Below are 20944 nucleotides of genomic sequence, written 5' to 3'. Positions count from 1 at the left end.
TGCACACCTACCGTTGTCCGTGTCTTATTCGTTACGGTGTGAACAAATATTTTCCTTCATCCCATCGCTTCTCGACACATGTACATAGGTGTATAGTTTCGGAGTAAAGTAAAACCCTCCCTACTTCTTCTCAACACTAAACCGAAAGCTTGATTTTGATCTACAGCCGGGATGCGTTTTTTTCACACCGATTCGTTTATCATGACAATGGATAGAAATGTGAGCACAATAGGTGTTGAAATGTTGGGAATATTAAATAACCTGTATATAATCTGAAACAAAAATCAAGATATCAAAGTCGACTTTAGAAATTTAAAATTAAACAAAAAACAGGAAGATATGATAATTAGATTGGATAGAGGAAGCAACAAGCGGGAGTAGCACAAATAGTAGAACAAAAGAAATATGACTAATCTCGAACCACTTGCCAAATATTTTCCGGACCACCTGCGCCGCCGGAAGTGTCTGGAGCAGGGTACTGTCCTCCTTTTTTTTCATCCTCTCCGTCTGAAGGAAGCGAGGCTTCTCAAAAAGAAAATCGATGAAAGTAGCATGATTCAAAAGAGTCGGATGTTGCTAATAGGCTGAATAGCTGAAAGAGTTGAGTCATGAGCCGGAGTAAAAGGATGAAATCAAGAGAGGAAAGAGAGCTAAGCCAGTATGTATGTGTATGAGAATTGTGTCTCTGTGTGCGCCCGCGTACGCCCTTTCAACACGAATACAAAAGGCTGAATAGGAGGAATGGAGCGGTGGATTGAAAAGAAACAATGCGCTGTAATGATTGGGGGAGACTCGACGACGACGACACAGAAGACGGGCCCAGACGACCACAATGCTGGCCGGCTGAAGACCTCTTCGTCGTCATATATTCCTCTGCTCTCAGTTTTTGAAATAACTATATTAAACCTCGAAATTTGCTTCTAAACTGCTCAGACAAGCTGGATTTCTGGGATTCTACTACTGCTAGTATTACTAGGAGCCAATTTTTTATTCTCAAAGTGCACTTGTGAAATTTTGGAAGACGTCACGAACGCAAGAAGTTACTCATGGCTGGCACAAGGAAAATGATGTTTTACTTCAGGTAAGTCGTCTGCCAACGCATTCCTCTGTTTTTCATTCTCTGGAATATCACGTATGACACTTTCGAAATCATACCTATTTTCGAGTGAGGAGCTTGATGAAAGGATTAGTAAGATAAGATTGCTTGCGTTGTCTTTTTTGTCTACAAAAGGGGATATTGTGTTCAAGGAACTGAACAACACCTGTCATATCAACAGTGAAAATGTTCGCTATTATCATTTAACTTTTTTTTCCAACCAAGAATAGCTGGACGTGGGCGTCGCCGGGTTTTTAGTTTTCTCTCTTATTGCCATCGTCAAGAATCGAATCAATTCGTTTTTTTTTCCTTTCTCACTTTTCTCACTGTATACCAGTACTTACCAGGTGATTCAGATAGTTTCTTCTGCAATTTATGTGTCTGTGTCGAAACTTTCTCAATTTTCTTATTTTCTTCAACTCTCTACCATCTCCTGACCACAACGGTCGTAACCGATCATCGTTTTCTTCGTACCACTTCTCCACAAGACGCATCCTCAATTATACGACCTTATAATTCGCCTTTAAAACAAATAAACGACCGAGGGGCAGGCTTCAATTTAAGGTGTCATTTCGAGTTGAGGAGAAGACCCCCGGATTAAGTGAAAGAGGGATGGACTCAACTGGTAGTTTAAGGTTCAGCATCCAAGATTGAGTAATTTGTGCCTCTCCGCCTACTGTCCGGTGCGTGCAGCCAAGAGTCACGCCTAAAGTCGAGAAGCCGTCCCGGCGGTCGCGCACGACGCAACCGCACACACCTTGATCGTTTCGACCTTCGGGTGCCCAATAGATCCTAAAAAGATCGTTTGCGTCCTCTTTCACTGTATAAACTACCCTCCCCTTTTTTTCTTGCCCACTGTCGCCTCCTCAACTACTCCCGTTTTTTTCGGGGGGCTAACCATCATCGAACCTCCTTAACTCAATTGCTCGTGCAAACGATCATCTTCTTCATACTTGGATATACGAAGTCGTCCTCATCATTTTCCCATATCCGTCATTCAGGCGTAAGCTAGTTGGATTATAGATTCAGTCACAATATTGACGATACATTTATAATTATTTGAAGAAGATAGAATTTAGAACTCTTCCCCTAATAACCGATCATCACAATTTTCCGTTTTTCTTCCAACCAAAAAAAGACGTTCCAGAATTCTTGTTGTCACTGTTTTCCCTATCGACACGTCGTCATACTTTTCTTTTCTCCGTCTCGTTCTGCTCAATATTTTTTCCAACCAAAACCAAACCAAACTCTGTGCCGTCTTCTTTTTCTTCTTTGCCTGGCCAGCCAAAACTAGCGAAGCAAGCATTCGTCGTTTTTTTTTTGCTTTCCCGGATACTGTAGCTATGTATGTGAGAGCGTTTTGCTATGTGTGCTTGCTTGCTCTGTCTGTCCCGGAGCCCCCTTGCTCCATCAGAAATTGCTCCGCTGCTTTTTCTGCTTCCATCATCAACCAACTTCCCAAAAAAACCTCTCTTGCGATTTTAGGTGTATGTGTGCTCATACGTACTGTTTGTGCACATCATACTAAATCCGAGCATTTCCAATCTGCACATAACCCCCTACTCTATTTTTAATCGTAGTACAAAACGAAGGTAGACACTAATGCTACTTTATGACCGCCCATCATTTGTGTTTTCACCATTCTCGTACCTTGTCGTAACCTCTAAGATACATGAAGCCGGCACACCGTCTAATTTCATCATGCCGTTTCCTTTGACAATCAACAAGACTTACCTCAATAACTAACGGATTATCTCTTCGGAAACCAACGATGCTCGTATCGCTCACTTCATTTGTTGGATTAGAACGGTTGTGTGAAAGGGAAGAAGAAGCATGCCGCCTAAGAAGGATGAATAAAGCTCGTTAACGAACCTTCCGCAACGTGTACTCACCGATATCATCATCTAGATTGGAAAATTTTTCTCATCAGGTGTCCATTGTCAATCAGGTCCCATTGTGATAAGAAATTTCACTCTTGGTTTAGTTTTATATAGTTTTTCACTGATTGCTAATCTCAGCTACAGTAGGACAACAACATTTTGAAATGATTTTATCTAAACATGGTCTCATTTTCACTCTCACTAAAGATCTCTGTGTTGTTTAAAAAACAGCTAAAAAAACACTAGCAGGAACGATATGATTAAATTAATCCGAGAAGTGTCGATTCTCAAATTAGCAACCCGAAATGTTGTCTCAAATGAATAGGCGGACGTTGAATAGAGGCGGTGTCCCAGCGCTTAACATTTTTTTTTGTAATGGGAGACCCACGGATTATAAACAATTACAGATGGAGGAGTGAAAAGAAGTATTGAATTGAGGAGGGCGGAAGAATGCGGGAAAAGGGATTCCCCGATGATAAAAATGATGATCTGGGGTATTAGGAAAAGTTTCAAGACTATAGAGTTTTTAACGGAGATTTCTGCAGATGGTGAGTCGTATAATGATAAAAGTATCACTCTTATCAGTAGTGTTCTTAGATTACTGTAAAAAACAAGATATTCCTGATACAGTAGACACTCTCCCGTAGCACTGTTAAAAAACTTCTGTATTCAACAACGTGTGAAATCGAAAACTGTATAGTAATACCCCGATTTCTTATTCCCCCATCACTATTCCCGAAATGTTATTCTGTACACAGCGTTTACTTTGGAGATCCTCTCCCCACCAGCATCATCTTGGTCTCAGTCTCAGTCTCAGGAAGGGATGGATTTGGATGTGGGATGAGGTTGTCATCATCATCATGAGAAAGAGGTCCCGCCAGGACATTGCGTCGGCATCATCGTCATACAGAGAGTCTTCGTTTAAAGGGACAGAGAGAATAGGCCACGCCCATTTAAAGGCGCGCGTCCATTGGCCAATCGGTGTGAGTCCCGCCCACCCACAGTTGTCTGTGCACCTCTTGTCGGCGCCCGATCTCGTGAACCTCTCCTCCTCCTTGCCTCTTCTTTACATCGCCTCCTGTCTTTTCTACCTCCTTCTCGTGCGCGATTCCCGTTCAAAATTCTATTGTATTTCATATTGGTTGTCTTTTGCAGTGTCCGGTCGACGTGTCATATCATTGTTGTCGAGCGAGATGATGATGGATCCGGATTTAAGCAAAATGCAAGACTACTCGAATTGGGCGTTCGGATTCTCGATGCCACCCACATCTTCAACAAATCTTCATCAACAACCAATGCCAGATGATATGTCCAATGGACCAGACAGTCCGGACTCCACAGGCAAAGATGGAAAGAAGAATGATGATAGGTACCGTTATCAGTGATTTTATTTCATTTTACAGTATCCATTGTGATCTACCCATTATTCTTTTCATCCATTGTTCTATTTTCAGAGTGAAACGGCCAATGAACGCTTTCATGGTATGGAGCAGAGGACAACGGCGGAAGATGGCTCAGGTAATTAGCATTTCGAACTTTTTTCCTCTTCCGGTCGCTTCCTTGTAGACAACTTCTTTTCATGCACTCTCTCATTTCATTTCCCACACTCCTCTATTGAATTCCTAATTAGTAATACACAGTTTACGTCAACGATCGGATTCGTGACCTTCTGGATTCACTTATGTCTAGAGATCTTCATAATATATGCACATCTCTCGTTCAATGTTTCTCAGTTTCTGATCCTCCTAGTCACTTCAGTTAATCCGCTAAGTCTAAAATAGGTTATACGTTTATTTCATTTATTACTGCAGTAGACTGAAATAATCTGCAAAGAAACAACTTTTTATCAAACTAATAGAAATCATTTTAACTAATATACGTGTATCCCGGAAGACAATCTCCCAATTTTGAACAAAGCCTTGGAAATTTTTGTACAATAGCAATTTTGTCAGGAAAACCCAAAAATGCACAACTCGGAAATCAGTAAACGTCTTGGAACAGAATGGAAAATGCTCAGTGAACAGGATAAACGGCCATTCATTGATGAAGCAAAACGACTACGCGCGATTCACATGAAGGTTAGTTTTGAGAAATCTGGGTCGTTACAAGTTCATAACGCAAACACATCACTTCTCGATTATTACATCCGTCACGTTTTCAGGAGCACCCAGACTACAAGTACAGACCGAGAAGGAAGACAAAGTCTATCAACAAGAAAAACGGAGCGCCTATCCCATTTGGAAATATTGACACAAAAGCACCAGCTGTAAGTTATTGGATAATATGGTAACATAGAACTCACATCCCTCATATTGCAGTATCCAGCCATTCCAAACAACTGGAACACAACGAACCAATACATTGATCAGTTCCGTTTCGGCCCATACTACCAGTCATCAGCTGTAATGGACCATTTCACTCTGGCAAATCCAGTCCACTCAGTGCCTAACGACAACTCATCACCGTCTCAATACCAGCCATCTCCACTCAGCACGAATTTCACTAGTGGCAGCTACTTGACTCCAAAATCTGAAAGTTCGCCGGTTGGAAGTGATTCGACAGTTGGCACTATCGATTCCAGTCAGTTCCGTTACTACGACCACACAAAGGACTCAATGATGTACCCGTACAGTCTTGAGTTGGCTCATGCTCAAAACATTCAAAATGCTCTTTCTCAGTCTCATGTCACATCTTAAATCTTTTTTCCTGAAGAGAGGTTTGATAGTTTTTCAAAGACTTTTTTATATTTTCCGACACCTTACCTTTTTCAAAACGGTTCCTGATTTTTGAATACTCTGCATTTTGATATTCCGAAATCAGAGGCAGTTTCAAAAATGTGCATTTCTAACGTAAAGACTTTTACCTCCTATTCCCATTTCTCACAAATTTTCACTGTCCCGTGTAGGGTGATCCGTGCCCAGAGGTTGTTTCACTTTCTCCCCAAACCAAATATTCTCAAAACCTTTTTTGCCTGCACAACTCTGACTTGGTATTGACTGCACTATAATCAATATTATTCTTATTCTCTTCGTCAGTTTTTGGTGACTTATCGGGGGTCGAAACCATTTTCTTCTTTCGATTTCTACTATTCTTTCCTGTTCTTTCCCTTTTTTTGCTCGTTTCTATTCATTACTTGACTCCGCATTTCACGTGTGTCAGCTGTCATTTTCCATGTTCCCCAGTTAATATTCCTTTCCTATCTTTCCTCCCCTGTAATCTTATTTTTTGCCTGATTTCTATTGTATATTTTCTTGTTTTCGACCACTTTTACCCCCCCCCCCCCCCGCTTAGACACCTATTTAGATGCGTTCCAACTCATTTCTGAGGACCTCATATTTCAGTTTTGCATTCTGGAGTAACATGTTCTAAAATATAGATGTTGAATCCATCATGTACGTCTATTTTTTTAATTTTTCAAATTTTATAATTTATCCATAAATTTTAAAACTAAAGCTGTGAAACAAACATAGATGGTTACAATTTAGAAGAGCGGAAAGGGAAGTAGCAAACTTCTCGAAGCGCTGTTTCCGGTGCTTTTTCTTTCGCTTCTTCCCTTTTTTCGTAGTACTTATCAAAAAAAAAGAGACGCTTCTGAAGCATTGGTCTCCTCTTTTTTATTCATTGCACATACAAAACTAAACCCATGTTCTTCACTTGATTTGGTCGTTACCGAGAAGTTTATTTTGTACAAACAGACGTATGGGGAGAACAAGTCAAGAAGAAACGAGAAGAGTTAACGAAAACTGTGCATATGAATTTCACGAATCGTCAAACATCGGCCGTCTCGTCTCGTTTTCTCGATTCGATTTCGCACCCCTAACACATACACATACATACATACTGTTTCTTCTTGTGCGGGTGGAATTGGGTAGTGGTGGAGTCGGAATCGGTGGTCTCAATTCCTCAACTCAAACAAAAATAGCCGGAGCTGCCGTCGAGTCAGGTGGAAAATGTACGATCAAATTTCGGTGGTGGTGCTGCAGTCCACTGTCCGGCTGGATGCCGCCGGTGCTCCAGTTCATAAGCACCGCAGATTCAAGAAGGGGATGGAGAAGCTAAATGACTATTGCTCCCTGAGCATGACAATCTTGCCCAATTGAAAACAACGGGAGACTCCGATGGCCAACCAATTTCACCTCATATTCATATGCGTGACTTTGGCACAACCAGCACAAGTACCCCTCAGACCGCACAGCAGGGGGTTCGGAAATAACTGACTAATATTTTCGTGGGGTATGGGTCTCTGGAAGTTTTTGCTTGGCGTAGTGGAGAAGAGAGGGGGGACCCTCATTTTTGTTTCTGCCTCCTGACCCTGACTCTACTCGCCGTCATGATTGACTATCGTACACCTGAGCCAATTTGAGCGCAAGTTGTCCACTCTCACTCACCCTCCTTCTTTTTCACACACATGGCTGAAGCTTCCTACCGTAGCCCCGCAAAAACCAGAGTAGTCAGAGAGAAGAGACGTGGAGGTCAGAGCTCTGGAAGAGAGAGTTGGAGTTTTTGAGATAGACAATGCCTATGCCATGCTGGGAAATATGAAGAGCTGATTTTGTGGACAACAGAAGGTAACATTTTCTCCGAGGGAGGTCTCACTGGAAAACTTTCGGATTTACGGAGAGCTTGATCTTGTTTTCTCTCTAACTCGCGAAATTCTGTTCCTCGATCCTATTTTTGCCGGCTGAACGAGTGCTGCTCTAGGTAATCGGATTTCGAAGTCAGTGAGGTTGTGCGCAGTCCACCTTTTGTGTGGAATCACTCTCGGGTAATGGTATTTACAGTCGTCGGGAGAAAAGACGGAGGCGAGAAGTAGGGAAGACGAAGAAGACGAGTCCATTTGTGTGTATCACATCGTGTTCGCAAACATTGTCCACCGCCGAGTTCCTCCATCGTCTTTGTTCTTTGAAAGCGAACCCACACAACTTTCGGGGGTATCGGATATTCAAACCATCTCAAGATAGTGTTGTGTGTGTTTTTTTCTAATGCTTCCTCTCCTGGTTGCACAGATTGGATGGGTAGGAAAAGTATGCGGTTCTTCTTGTACCGTGCATTTCCAATTAGGGTCAGAATCAAATTGCAGTGGAAGAGAGTGGAGGAAAAAGAACAATGAAGTTCGCACACCTGTCTGGAGTCAAGGGACTCATTTGAAATGGAATATTCTAGTATTTTGATGCTCAGAGACACAACCAGTACTTACAGTCTTGTCTAGACCTGACGATTCATCTAAGAAATCAGTTAAAGTTTTCTTGTTATGTAATTCTCACACTTTACTCAAAATCACATTCCTCCTGTAAAAACTTATTCATGAATCATATATCTCTGACGTCAACTTATTACGCGTTTTGCTCACAACAAATGACCCGAATCTCTTTGTTGTACCAGATTAGGGTTCAAATCGCATGTCTGTGGGTCTTATTTTGGAACATGACACCCAACTACCGACACATGCCAAGCGTAGAGGTAAGAGGTAATAAGCGCGGTGTGCGGAGTCTTACAGGTAACTGTAGTGGCCCTGAGTAAAAACCAGCGGGGTTCCACGCGAGAGGGGAGGACATCCTATTAATTATCTCCCACGCGTCTATTGTCTGCCTAGTCTTCGGAAACCTCAAATTATGATGTACGACTGGCTCAACGGCTCAACAGGTCGATCTGGAGGAAAGAATAGAAAGCGGACCTAAATCGGAGGCAAACTACCAGATAATCCCCATTCGGTTGATTGCGTAAATTACTTCTTGATTTTCAACGTCCTTAGGTTGTTGGGAACAATAGAGGATATAACTCTGTCCTCATATACAAAATTTGAATCTTGTTACTCAACATTAGATTCAAATCTAATAATTTTGAAATGAAAAGAATACTGTAGATATCTCAGAAGCCATCTACTCGTGAAGTGCATACAGGGTGCTTATTGAAAAGACAAAACATGCTGTAAACAAAGTCTGGGACATAAGCTATTAATCATCATTCCTTTTTTCTTATTTCCTATTCAATCACCAATGACAAATCATGTAATATACCATGTATGTACATGTCGGCACCGTATTGTATAGACGTTTCAAATTGTAATCATTCAATGCAATTATATCACTTAGTCACACTGCACATACCGTATCTATTATTAATGTTTTTGGCACCCAGTGAACAGTGTGCATGTTGGCATGCTTGTGGACCACAAGAAATGGTTTTGGTTCTTGAGTTTCAGCATCACTTTTCAGATTTCTAAATTAAAGACACAACTATCTGAAACCTGATAAGAAGTACTGTACGAAGTTATCAATTTGCCTGGAAAACTGTCTGATGAGTTGTCATGAATTTGTCATATGATTTCTATTGTTGAGAAATTCTGATTTGTTTTGTATCGATAGGTTTTTCCCTGACAAGTTCAAGAATACAATAAAACAGAACTGAGAAAAAACTTGATAAGTTCTCGGAGAAAGTTTCAGAGCCTTGGTATTGAAAAAAGGGGGTTCAATTTTTCCGAGATAAATAATACAACAAAACTGTTCAAACCAAAATTCTCAGGGGTCATAACAGTTGGCGAGAATTCATCTTCATCTCGAGCCGGTCAATCAAACGTTTAATCTACCGTGTGTTATGCGAAGAGACATGTTATTAGCAACATGCCGATGTGCTTTTATATTCCGCAATCGTACTCGTGTTGCATTTGTTCGCCACCCTCTATATCTTATTAATAAAAATAATAATGATAATTGTGTATTGCAATAATTACCAGTATGCGGCACATACTTACATGCATTGGACACATATGAGAAGCAATGTTATGAAGGAGAAGCAGAAGATCAGTCAGTGTTGACACGGACCCTTTTCCCTTTTTGCCCCTCTTCTCGGACAGCTGCGTCCCATCTTCTCTTGTCGGGAAAACCCAGAAACAAGAAGCCTTTCCCGGCGCTTACGGAATTATACATTACTTGTCCAGTGATTATGAGCTGTGACGAACCACCATTCGACGCGGGAGGGGTTCATTTCGCGCACTCTATTATTTTAGTGACAGATGACAAGATGCCGCTCACCCAAATGAGTTCATTGAGGGAAATGGATTTGGAGGGGGATGATCCGCTTGTAATCTGCGGGAGAAACAAGAAATTACAGTGTAAGGTAGAAATTAGAGCCGATCCTTGTCGCAACCTTTTATGTGTTGACTATAGTTAATGGAGCAAGAGAAAAATCACAAATGAGCAAGATGGATTAGAATCATGCAAGGGGTAACATGTTCTAGATAATACAGTGAACTGAATATTTGATTGTTAAAGTGAACAGTGGGGTTAGTAACAGGAAAATTCAATTGATAGCTTTCTGAACAATAACGAGGCATTGTTCTGACAATATCTTCAATATACAGTACCGGCCAAAAAATATCTTTGAACTTTTTCAGTTGAAAATGCCCAACTTTGAAAGTGTGTCATGGTGAAACTAATTGTCCCACAAAATAAATTTTTATGGATCGAACCGACCAAGAATAGAACTCTATTTTTGTAGTTGTCAACTTTTTTGTACGGACGCTCTCTAGCAAGTTACAACTCGAAAAACTGATTCCTCCCTTAAATCGACCCATTTCACTGCAAAATAGTGCGATTTTTGAGCAGTCGACTTAAAATTACTTTAACGCTCTAGTGTTTCCCGAACAAATAACTGCCTACTACAAAAATAGAGCTTGACTTTTGATCTGTTTGATCCCATGAAAATTTACTTTGTGGGAATAATTGTTTTAATATGACAGACTCTCAAAGTTGAACAATCTCAACTGAAAAAGACAAAATATGATATAATTTTGGCGGGTACGGTATATTACTTGAAAAACTTAAGTCGAGCTTTGGATTTTTGTTGATATTCTATAGAATCATTCCCATTATTTTTATAACAAGCTCAATTGAACAAAATCATTCCGCAATGTCTAACACAACACAAAAAATCATTTGTTTCTGTTCTACTGGCTGACTTCAGAGAGTGAGAGCAATTGCCACTTGGCTCCGGATGCACTTTGACTCCACTCATTCACAGATACAATGAAAGAAAAAATGCGGTTGTAAAAAACGAGAAACAGCTGGAAGACGAACATGTGACTCGTTCTTCTTTCATTTCTCACTTCCCACTCATTTACGTCATCATTTTTCAAGTTTCTCAGTATTATAGCTCGTAATTGATTTGTTTTTTGCAATAATTTGTTATCCAATGTTTTTTTTTAAATAATTGTCTTGTTTTGTGCTCGAATTATGTTTCAAATTCCTGAAATTTTGAAATCTTCGGTTTCTATCGTTTTGTAATTAGTGAACAAAAGACAGCGGTCAGATCAGAGACAACACTATTAATGAACCTATTCTTCTACACTTCCTTTCTACAAGTACGTCGAAGAACACTTCCCACCACCAGTAGCTCGAGAAGCGTTTAGTTGCCAACCAGGGCTTTATGGTAATTACCATAAAAATTGCGTGGTCGGCGATATATTTTGAGACCTCGCACCACCTGGAGAGGGGATTGGCAGGATTGGATCATCGTTAAACTGAATTGATTGCTTCGTGTTGAACTATTGTTGATGTGTTTGGATACGCAACATCATAGTTGCGTAATCAGTAAATGGAAAGTAATGTGTGAATTGGAGACAATCTGTCTGTTGGGGTAATTAGAAAAAAGAGTGGGGGGGGGGGTGCAAAACTGTAGCTGTAGAAAAGGGTGAAGTGGAACACCGGGGGTTGAATGAGTGTTGGATGTATTTCGAATAGAACTTTTTTAGACTTGCGACGGGACGGGCCGAGTTGAGATTTTTGCAAAAAATTCTAATTTCCGACTATGTTTTAAATATCGATTAAAACTTTGACTATTTGTGATAAAAATTTCGAAAAATGTTGTGAAAAAATTGTGTACAATTTTGACTCCGGGCCGACGGGGTCGTGCCGAGATTTTCCAAGTCTGAATTTTTTAAAAGTGTTTGGACCAATCTAACATGTACTCTCAAATACTCAAATAATGTATTCCGGGTTACGTGATTCTAATGAAAATTCTGATCTGAAACATTTCGGGAATGTTTTCCATTATGAAATTCCGAACCATGCCTAACATAAGAACACAAAACAACAAAGACTTATTCTTTGAATATAGTTATTTTTCAGCACTGTTCCATTTTGACACATGATATATGACTCATCTTCCACACACATTTCAATGTTCAATTTGAATTCCACACTACCCACGTTGGTAATCTTAGATTCACCAATAATAAAATGTTTATGTTTTCAAGTGGCCCCCATTTTTTTCTCATAGACTGATGTGCTATGGGCGTTGTTGAGGTTTGAACCTTTTGTTTCACTGGTTTCAAAAACATCTCAGTGATTTTTATGTTTGTTGAATGGAAATCATAGGTTAGAGCAAGGTGTGAAGAATGATATCATTTGCAAACTGTATTTAATTAGATGTGTGGGAGAATTATGAATTTGTCAGTTTTTGTCAAAATATAACTTTCTGCATCATTTCTCAGAGATTTCTCAGAGATCTGCATTATTTCTTATCTGATATTCAGAAAATAATCATAGTGATGTTTCCTATTTTTTTGAATGACATTATGTTGTGTCCAGAATGCAGACCTCCTCTACCCTACCTACCAATATGGCTACCACTCAAGTTTTCTAAAAACCAAAAAGTGTGTCTTAGTTTCGATTAGTGTGCAGCAGTTTTCAATTAGTTTTTCTGATTTTCTCAGTTTTCATATTCACGCTACTGGTTGATAACAAAAACACCAAAATGAGAAAAAATACTTCTGATTGGTATAGAAATTAGATTTTGTCATAGTTTTTTTTGTTTTCGCATGCTACCTGCTCCGTTACTTGTCTCACTCAGCAGTTTTATACCATAGAAAATATACATTTTGATCAAAGCCTTATCTTACACAAATAACACTATCACCACGTGTTGTAATTTTTTTTCGGAAAAAAGTCCAAAGGTCTAGCTACTTTCCATTTTCACGGAATGAAGTGTCACCCCATTTTCTTACACAATTTTCAGAAGCATGACTTGCTTGTTAAGTTCGTGACTTGAAATAGTGTCAGAACATACCGTGGGTAGAGGAACATGCTAAACAACATGAAGAGCAATCAGCTGAACAGGGCACAAGACTCAAAATATGTATGCTTGATTACCAAAAATTATAAAAATGGAAAACACGAGAAAGTGCATTCTTCATTGGTTGCTCTTTCTCTCGTTTTCAGAATGATACTATTTCTTTTCCCCCTCATATTTTTTGTTATTCCCTTCAAAAAGAAATAAGAAGAATTCTCGATCTCAGAGTGAGTAAAATTTGTTTCTTCTCTACTATAAGTTTTATTTCAATACATTTTCTTGTTTCCTGTTTTTAATTAGTTTCGTTTTGTAAGTAAATTGAAGAAGGAAAAAACTCAAGTGTTGCCAGTTGTTTCCACTTGCAAAAAATTCTGTTGAGTCAAGTCTCAAATTAGTTTTTTCGGCATTTGTTCTTGTTCATGTTCTTCTAAAGTGCAAAATTAACTGGAAATTGCATCTAGAATGTCCTTTTTCTTTATTCACATGGGACACGCTTGAGATTAGACAGATTTCTCTCTGAGAACAGACAAATAGATTTTCTCGACACTGGAAAAAAGAACTCGTGAAAATTAACTAAGCGACTCTCCCACTATCATATTTACTTTAATAACTGTTTTCGTTATGATATTTTCCCTGGCTGTCTAGACCTGACTTCACTTTTAAACAAAATCACTACCAGTTAGAAAAAACTTCCCAAAATTGCTGATTCATTCAATTTCCACTTTATTTACCAATTCCACAGAACAAATACAGTTTTATGGTTTTGGTGTTTTGACCCTCAATTTTTCTTTTTCCCATTGCTTCCACTCAAACCACACAAACAAAATACGAAAACCTGACCGTGATTTATGCTCAGGACGTTGAATTTCTCAGCAGCCGTCTCTCGTACATTGAAAACAAAAACTCCTTGGAAACGCTGCAGAACTCTGTTATTAGACACATGGGCACAGTGTGTCCAACCTTATTTTCGAATAGCCGACCAATCATCAACTTTTGATCTGCACCGTTGTATAGCTAATTGAATCTCAATTTTCACAGCTGCCCTGGCCTACAGCTTCTAAAACTTGAAGAATGCAAAGAGTTGCATGACTGGAGATTGTTGGATCAAGAAGTGGTGAGTATCCGAGAAGTAAAAAAGAAGAAAGAATTTGCATTCACGTGTAGTCCACGTGCTGTTCACTCCGACTACTATGTGTAGCGTAAAGAGCGAGAAGGATGATGAGGATTTAGATTCAGACCCGCGCCTGCAAAATTGAAAAATATGAATATAGCGTTTTATTTTCTTCCCGTAGTCTTGATAGATTCCATAGGCTTCTTCATTTTTTCTTCTTCTTTAATTTAGTTCATACTTTTTCAATAGAAAAGAATGAAGTTCATTTTTTGTAAACTCAAAATATGAGTCAATCTAAGGGAACATCTGAAAACATCAGGATATGTATGTTTATTTTAAAATCCAGTAGATCCCAAAATAGAAATTTTTCATATCTTCCAAGTATATCAAATCGTGTTATATTTCGTAAACATTGTTTACGAAAAGAAATAAAAAGAGAGAATAAACTCGAAAAATAACGAAATGGACCAAAAAGTTCACATCTTCTTCCATTTCCACTCGTTTTACTAGACCACAAAACTTGTTTTATTTGCACATAGGCTTAGGTTGTTTTTCGAAGCTGGCCATCATTTCCCTTTTCTACTAGCAAAAAAAATTGTCAAGTCTTCATCATCCTCTTTTACCCTTTTTGGTTTACAGCGCTTATGGTGGAGTACCGTGTCATTTTTTTCATCATATCTTCTTCCTCATTCCCTTGTTCCTTCTGGTTTCTGATTTCATTATATAGGTGTCTAATCACACACTTATTCTATCACTTATTTCTTACCGCTTGTTCACACCATCAGAAAGTGACCTTCATGGCTTCTCCACTTATCGTTCACAGTTCTTTCTGTACTCTCCGTATCAAGGTGACATAACCATGACAGAAATTTGGCAACATTTCTAGAAACGACGTGTAGCTGAGTAGACATGTAATCAGAAACTGATAATAATTGAGTGTAGCAGAATGGATCAGCTGATGATCATTTTTATTATCAACTATTTGCTAACCTTTTCCCGCCTTTTCAAGCTACAGGTTGTCAGAATGTGTGAATTTTTTCCATGCCTTTGGTACCTTACCAAATATTTGTTATATATACATTGAATAAGAAAAGTCGGTTTTGACTGCTTTGGTAACAAAGTTTGCCTTCCTTAAAACCATGCCAACTTTATTTTATATTATTGAGAATATTTTCATAGTTTTTATTTTTTGTTCATGTTTATGATTTCAAAGAATCTTGAAACATATAAACTTAGGTTTTGGCTAATTTCTTCTGTAACTTGTTTTCGGTCTGAATGCGAATGGTATGCGGAATTCTAGACTTCCAGCATTTGGAAACAGTTTTGCTTCCAGATTGTTATTTATGCTGAATTTTTTTGTAATTTTCCGATATACGTAAGATCTAGACACATTTTCAAACCCATGTTTTCCTGCTTTTCTCTCAACACGTAACCTAGAAATGGATGTGCTGACAGGTTACAATGCGCCCTGTTTCCTATGGAAACCCGCTTTTCTACGCCTCACAATCCCCTCAAAATTTCATTTATACGTTTTAGTCCGCTCACATTTGGCGAGAAACTCTCAGATTTTCCGTTATTCTTCACAAACTGAACACAAAGCAACAAAAAATTGCGACAAGTATTAGCTCGTGGCACTCTCAGATATCTTTGTCGCTTCACAAAAGCAACATGGGCCGAGTGTTTCGCAATCTCTCCGCCTTTTCTTCTCACTTTAACTCAATGCCAATCCTTTGCGTCCTTCACGTTCTTTTCGTTTTACGACGTTTTCAAAATTTTCCATCACATTGAAAAACTGAAAAACCAACATTTTGATAGTCAACAATTGATGTTCTGTGTTCCCAATGAATCATTCTATTGCAAAGGGCATAAATAAAAAGTGCCCGATTTGATACGAATCCACTTTTAATATTTTTGCGCAGTCTCGACAATGATAAGACTTTCCACTTCAAATTAGAACACTTTCGCGCCTATGCGCAGGTTGTTTGTTTGTTTTTTGATTTTTTGGTTTTTTGAAGGGTGAAATTTGTCATATAATAACATTCGAGAGCATTTGGAAATATTTAGTGGGCCATTCACACAAACAAGCTAGATTACCTTCAAAAACATTTTCAACGTGATATTTCTGAAAGTTTTTTGACAGCTGAAAATTCAATTCGAATTCTTGATTATTTAATCTTTTATGCTTCAAAAGTTATGTGACTGGCTACAAAAATCAGTTCGAATTCTAGTGAATGTCATGCTGTAATTCACAATAGATTTTCGAAAATTGTTCGATATCATATGCAAAATTAATGCAAATCCCCAAAAGTTCATTCTCTCGTCTCCATAACACCAGTTTTACAACTTTTGTAGTCTTTCAATGAAACAAAAAACGAAAAATCAAGAACATCATTATGTTCTCCTCCTCCATGTTTCAGGCATCCATCTATCTTGTCACGCTTATCACTCGGTGTACTATGATACTTTGGTACGTGTTGTACACCACGTAGACCCCCCATAGCTTAACTTTCTCTACAGCTTGTTGTTGCTGACTCTTATCGCAACGATTCGCTTTTTATCAATGTCTTCCTTATTTAGAGTAGAATATTTAGGTTTTCATTTGGTTTTGTAGTCTACTGGAGCAGAAATAGAAAATTGTATTATTTGATTCTGTTCAGTGAAACAATTGCTTATTCATTCCTTTTCTAGGACCTTGAAATGTTTTTTCCTTGAATATTTTGCCGTCCTGAACAAAATTCAAAAACAAGAAAACAAGAACAACGTCTATGTACCTCCTCCTTTTTTTATTTTGTTCGTATGTTTTCTCCCACTTTCATTCTTTTCCAAGGCACTTCATCCCAGAAATCAAAACAGATGGTGCTATGCCGAAAAAACGCTAATTGGTTTTGAGATACCCCTCTTCACCACATCTTCTACTTGATATTCTGTTCACGGAGGACTTTTTTTCATTTTCTTATTTTTGGCATCAAGCTCCATTCTTTTCTAGTTATTATTGTTCGGAAGCGGAAAAAAATGTTGCGTGTTGCAAGAGTGGGTGTGACACAAAAAGTGACAAGTAAATTGAAAAGACACGCCACCTTGTAAAAAAATAAACAGAAAAAAGAGACATCTCATTTGCTGCTTCTTCTTCATCTTTTCTTACATTCTTTCTTCTTTTTTTCGCTGTCACCAGTACGGAGGACGGACATCTGGCGATCGACGGTTGACCTCCTCAGCTCACTGAGCTCATAGCCTTCGTGGGTTTCCTAAAAGAAGTGCGGGTGTGCGGTGGGGGTGACGTGAAAATAGTGTGGAAGGCGGAGAGTTTTTGTCGTGTGCAGAGAAAACGAAACGCAGCAGAACCTCTCGGGCCTATCCACCCCTCTGGCCACCCCTGTCGACGTATCGCACGCTGTCCTCTTCCTTTTCTCTTTGAGTCGTCTCGCTCTTACTACATCATTTGCTAATATACTCTTCATCATACATCGCTCGATTATGTATTCACGTATTAATACGCTCCTCATTTCATCGTCACACGTTAATCAAATTTTCTGACCATTTTTGCGTTCCGTTCGTTTTTCGAAAAATTGAATCTCAAAAACCAAAAATGTTTTAAATTCATATTAATTTTCTGTTTTTCAGGTATGTTAAAGAGCGGTCTCATTGAGACTGACGATCAGAAAGTTGGTGTTCGTGTTGCGAACATCGACGGATCCGAAAGAGCCGACAACACCCATATGATAGAAATTCGTCGCATTATTCAACTTGTCGGTTAGTTATCCAATTTTTTTCATTTTCAAACATGAAATTTTTATATTAAAAATGTTGAGTTTTAAGAGTTTAGTCTTAAGATTTTACAACAAGAAAAATAATCTTCCGTGAGAGCATAGTTGGGAAAACATGTTTGGTTGTTTTCTAATTCCCGCTGGTACAATGGAGCGCGTTTGTTGCAACCAGTTCAAAAAGAAATGCTTATGGCGATACAAAATGGAGTAGGTACAACATTCTGGTATTGGAAAAATGGAATTCTGGAAATCAAGATAAATTATTTAAGAAATATTAAACTTTTCAGGAGCTACTTACTTCTTCTTCATGACAATATGGGTTGTCCCAGTGGCATGCGTCATAACCGTCTCAATGCTATTCCCGTTAATGTTCTTCAGGTTTGTAATTTACTATAAACACACAAAAACCAAACTCCACATCTTTTTCCCTCTTCTATTCTCTCTATTTTTCAGTATGCCTATGTTCAACTACCTCGAGCACAAATTATGTGGAATGGTGAATGCTCATTGGAACGCGGTGGCTGTCTTCTGCGGTACTACTGGTTAGTGGGAGTACTAGCGAGAATGGAAATCAAAATAGAATACTTTTTTCAGTGACGGAGTACGGAACGAATCTTTCTTCTTATGCTGAGGAAAAATGTCTGCTTCTTGCCAATCATCTCGGATTGCTCGATCATTTTGTCTTGATGCAGAGTCTAAATGAGAAGGGATCAATTAGATCTAGGGTAAGATTGTAAGATTAGCGGTCGCCAGTAGAAGATTAGGAGATGTAGTAGATAGGCATCTGTGTGGACTACTAAATATGTGATACTGTATCCCACCATACGTTCTAGAGTTCTGAAAGAAAAAAGCAAATGTTATATTTTCAGTGGATGTGGGTTATCTACAACATCTGGAAGTACACCCCACTTGGAGTAATGTGGACATCCCATGGAAATTTCTTCGTTAACGGTGGAGCCAGCAAACGGGACAGTGTCATCAATGCTTTCCGTGACCATCTGAAGAACAGCTACTACAAATATGACTTCGGATGGGTTATCATGTATCCAGAAGGTTGGTTTCAGTTCATCATGCATTTTATAATACAAGCAAACTGTCAGCTGGTGTTATGACGTCTTATCATTTCTGTTGTTATTGGTTTTAGATCGGTTAGGACAATTTTTATTGCAAAAATGTGACTACAGTGGAAATTTTATATTCAGAAACAATCAGAAAGTTGAAACTGAAGTGCCTGAAACAACATTTAAAAATTTCAGGATCCCGGTTCTACCTTGTCAAGAAAACTGGACGTTCATTCGCAGAGAAAAACAATTTGAAGCCTTTGGATAACTGTGTCTACCCAAGAACCGGTGCAGCTCATGCAGTTCTTGACGTTCTTGGTCCAGCAGATGGTGAGATCATAAACGTTCATTTCCCCTTCAATACAGTCTATTTTACAGATTCCTTCACCTTGTCAAGATGCGGAAAAGGAGCCCCAATCAAGTACATTATTGATGCCACAATTGGATACCGACGAGGAGTTGTTCCAGACATTTCTGATGCTATGATGGGAGACTGGGCGACTGTCGATACTCCAGATTTTGCTGTACACTATGATGTGATTCCTGTTAAAAAGGAGTGGGCGGACGAAGAAAAGCTGAAGGAGTTCCTCTATGAGAGATATGCTATTAAGGTAACACTACAAAAACAGTACAATCTCCATGAGACCCTTTTTGAGGGTTGTAGTCTTGTAGTCTAGAATGGAAATTGTTTTGCATACCGCCTGAGTATAATTAGTGTCTCAAAGTACAATGCTCACTGATGATGATATATTTAGATTTTGTGACTTCTGTCAAGGGGCTCAAAAGAACAGAAATATAATGTTAGCCATACTTGCAAAAGACCGGGTCGGGCCGGGCCATGAAAAAAATTTCCACGGCCTGGCCCGAAAACCCAATCGGCTTGTGGTTTGAAATTCGAAAATTATGTTGAACTGAATTTTGAACGAAGATTTGAAATTTTTTGATTTTTTTCCAAAAACGTCGAATTTTTGACTTTACGTCAAAATTCAATCAAAAGCTAGTTATGCATCAAAAGAAGAAGTATTTAATGTACGATTTCTTTCAAAAAATTCAAAAGTTTGGTAAAAAATAGGTACCCTTTTTTAACTTGAAAATTTTCTTACGGCCCGGGGCGAAAATTTGGAAGCGTGATGTTAGCAATGTATATGATTGTATACCGTATCAGAAATGTAGTCGACTCAATTTCAGGACAAACTTCTCGCCGAGTTTTACAAAACTGGTTCCTTCCCGGGAAAACAAACAAAAATCGTGCCGAACAATTATGAGATGTCCCTCGCGCAAGTTTTCTGGGGAACTCTCTACTACGCCCACTACTACTACTGGCTCCGTCCCCTCATTGTCTACGGATGGACGTCATTCATCTCCATGTTTTAAACAGTTTTTTTTCTTTTTTAATAACCGTTTCATTGTCAATCCCCCATTCACTATTACTGGTTTAAACCTCCCAAACATTCTTCCTATGGATTGCAGTGTCCATATTCAATTGTGTTTTCTTCCTACCGTTTCCTTCTCTCAACTTGTCATTCTCACTATTTATTATGATTTCAATGTTCCCAATGTTTCCATGTCTTCTTGGTCCGTCTCCTGTTTTTGACATGTCAAAGATCCCCCAACATTCACACTGGTCTGAAGTCATTCTTGCAGAACTTATCTGCTCTACGAAATGTATAAAATAAATGGATTGTCTCGGGTGTCGTTTTCAAAACTTATTATCCGTAAGAAAAAAAATTCAAAAAATATAATTTCTGTAAGAATTTAGATCATAAAAAAACCAATGCAAAGTTCTCGAGTTGGGTGTAACTACTCCCTTTCCGTGCAATTGAGGAAGATCATCAACATTTTGAAAGAAGAACTTTCGAGAAAATAAGGAAGAAATAAGGGAAAACTGGTTATAAGTTCAGAGAAAAAAACGTTCACTTCTGCAAATTTGTTCGTCTCCTCTCTTCACTTTCTATTTGCAAAGG

At 38.8% G+C, this 20944-nt stretch overlaps 2 protein-coding genes across 2 annotated transcripts; both read left to right on the top strand.

Annotated features, from left to right (window-relative positions):
- Positions 1-4169: 4169 nt before the first annotated feature.
- GCK72_024777 (uncharacterized protein) lies at positions 4170-5672 on the top strand (the record flags this gene model as incomplete). The annotated part of the gene is made up of 5 exons (XM_003118291.2): positions 4170-4345; positions 4431-4494; positions 4929-5054; positions 5138-5242; positions 5295-5672. The coding sequence occupies 5 exons, from the start codon at positions 4170-4172 to the stop codon at positions 5670-5672; spliced, it is 849 nt and encodes a 282-aa protein (XP_003118339.2).
- Positions 5673-17778: 12106 nt separating this feature from the next.
- Positions 17779-20354, top strand: GCK72_024776 (uncharacterized protein; the record flags this gene model as incomplete). The annotated part of the gene is made up of 8 exons (XM_053736040.1): positions 17779-17905; positions 18207-18297; positions 18373-18461; positions 18514-18644; positions 18789-18972; positions 19176-19310; positions 19359-19591; positions 20169-20354. The coding sequence occupies 8 exons, from the start codon at positions 17779-17781 to the stop codon at positions 20352-20354; spliced, it is 1176 nt and encodes a 391-aa protein (XP_053579606.1).
- Between the last annotated feature and the right edge of the window lie 590 nt (positions 20355-20944).

The sequence above is a fragment of the Caenorhabditis remanei genome, chromosome X, assembly GCF_010183535.1.
Source record: "Caenorhabditis remanei strain PX506 chromosome X, whole genome shotgun sequence".
Lineage (NCBI taxonomy): Eukaryota > Metazoa > Nematoda > Chromadorea > Rhabditida > Rhabditidae > Caenorhabditis > Caenorhabditis remanei.
This window is presented reverse-complemented; position numbering and strand designations above follow the sequence as displayed.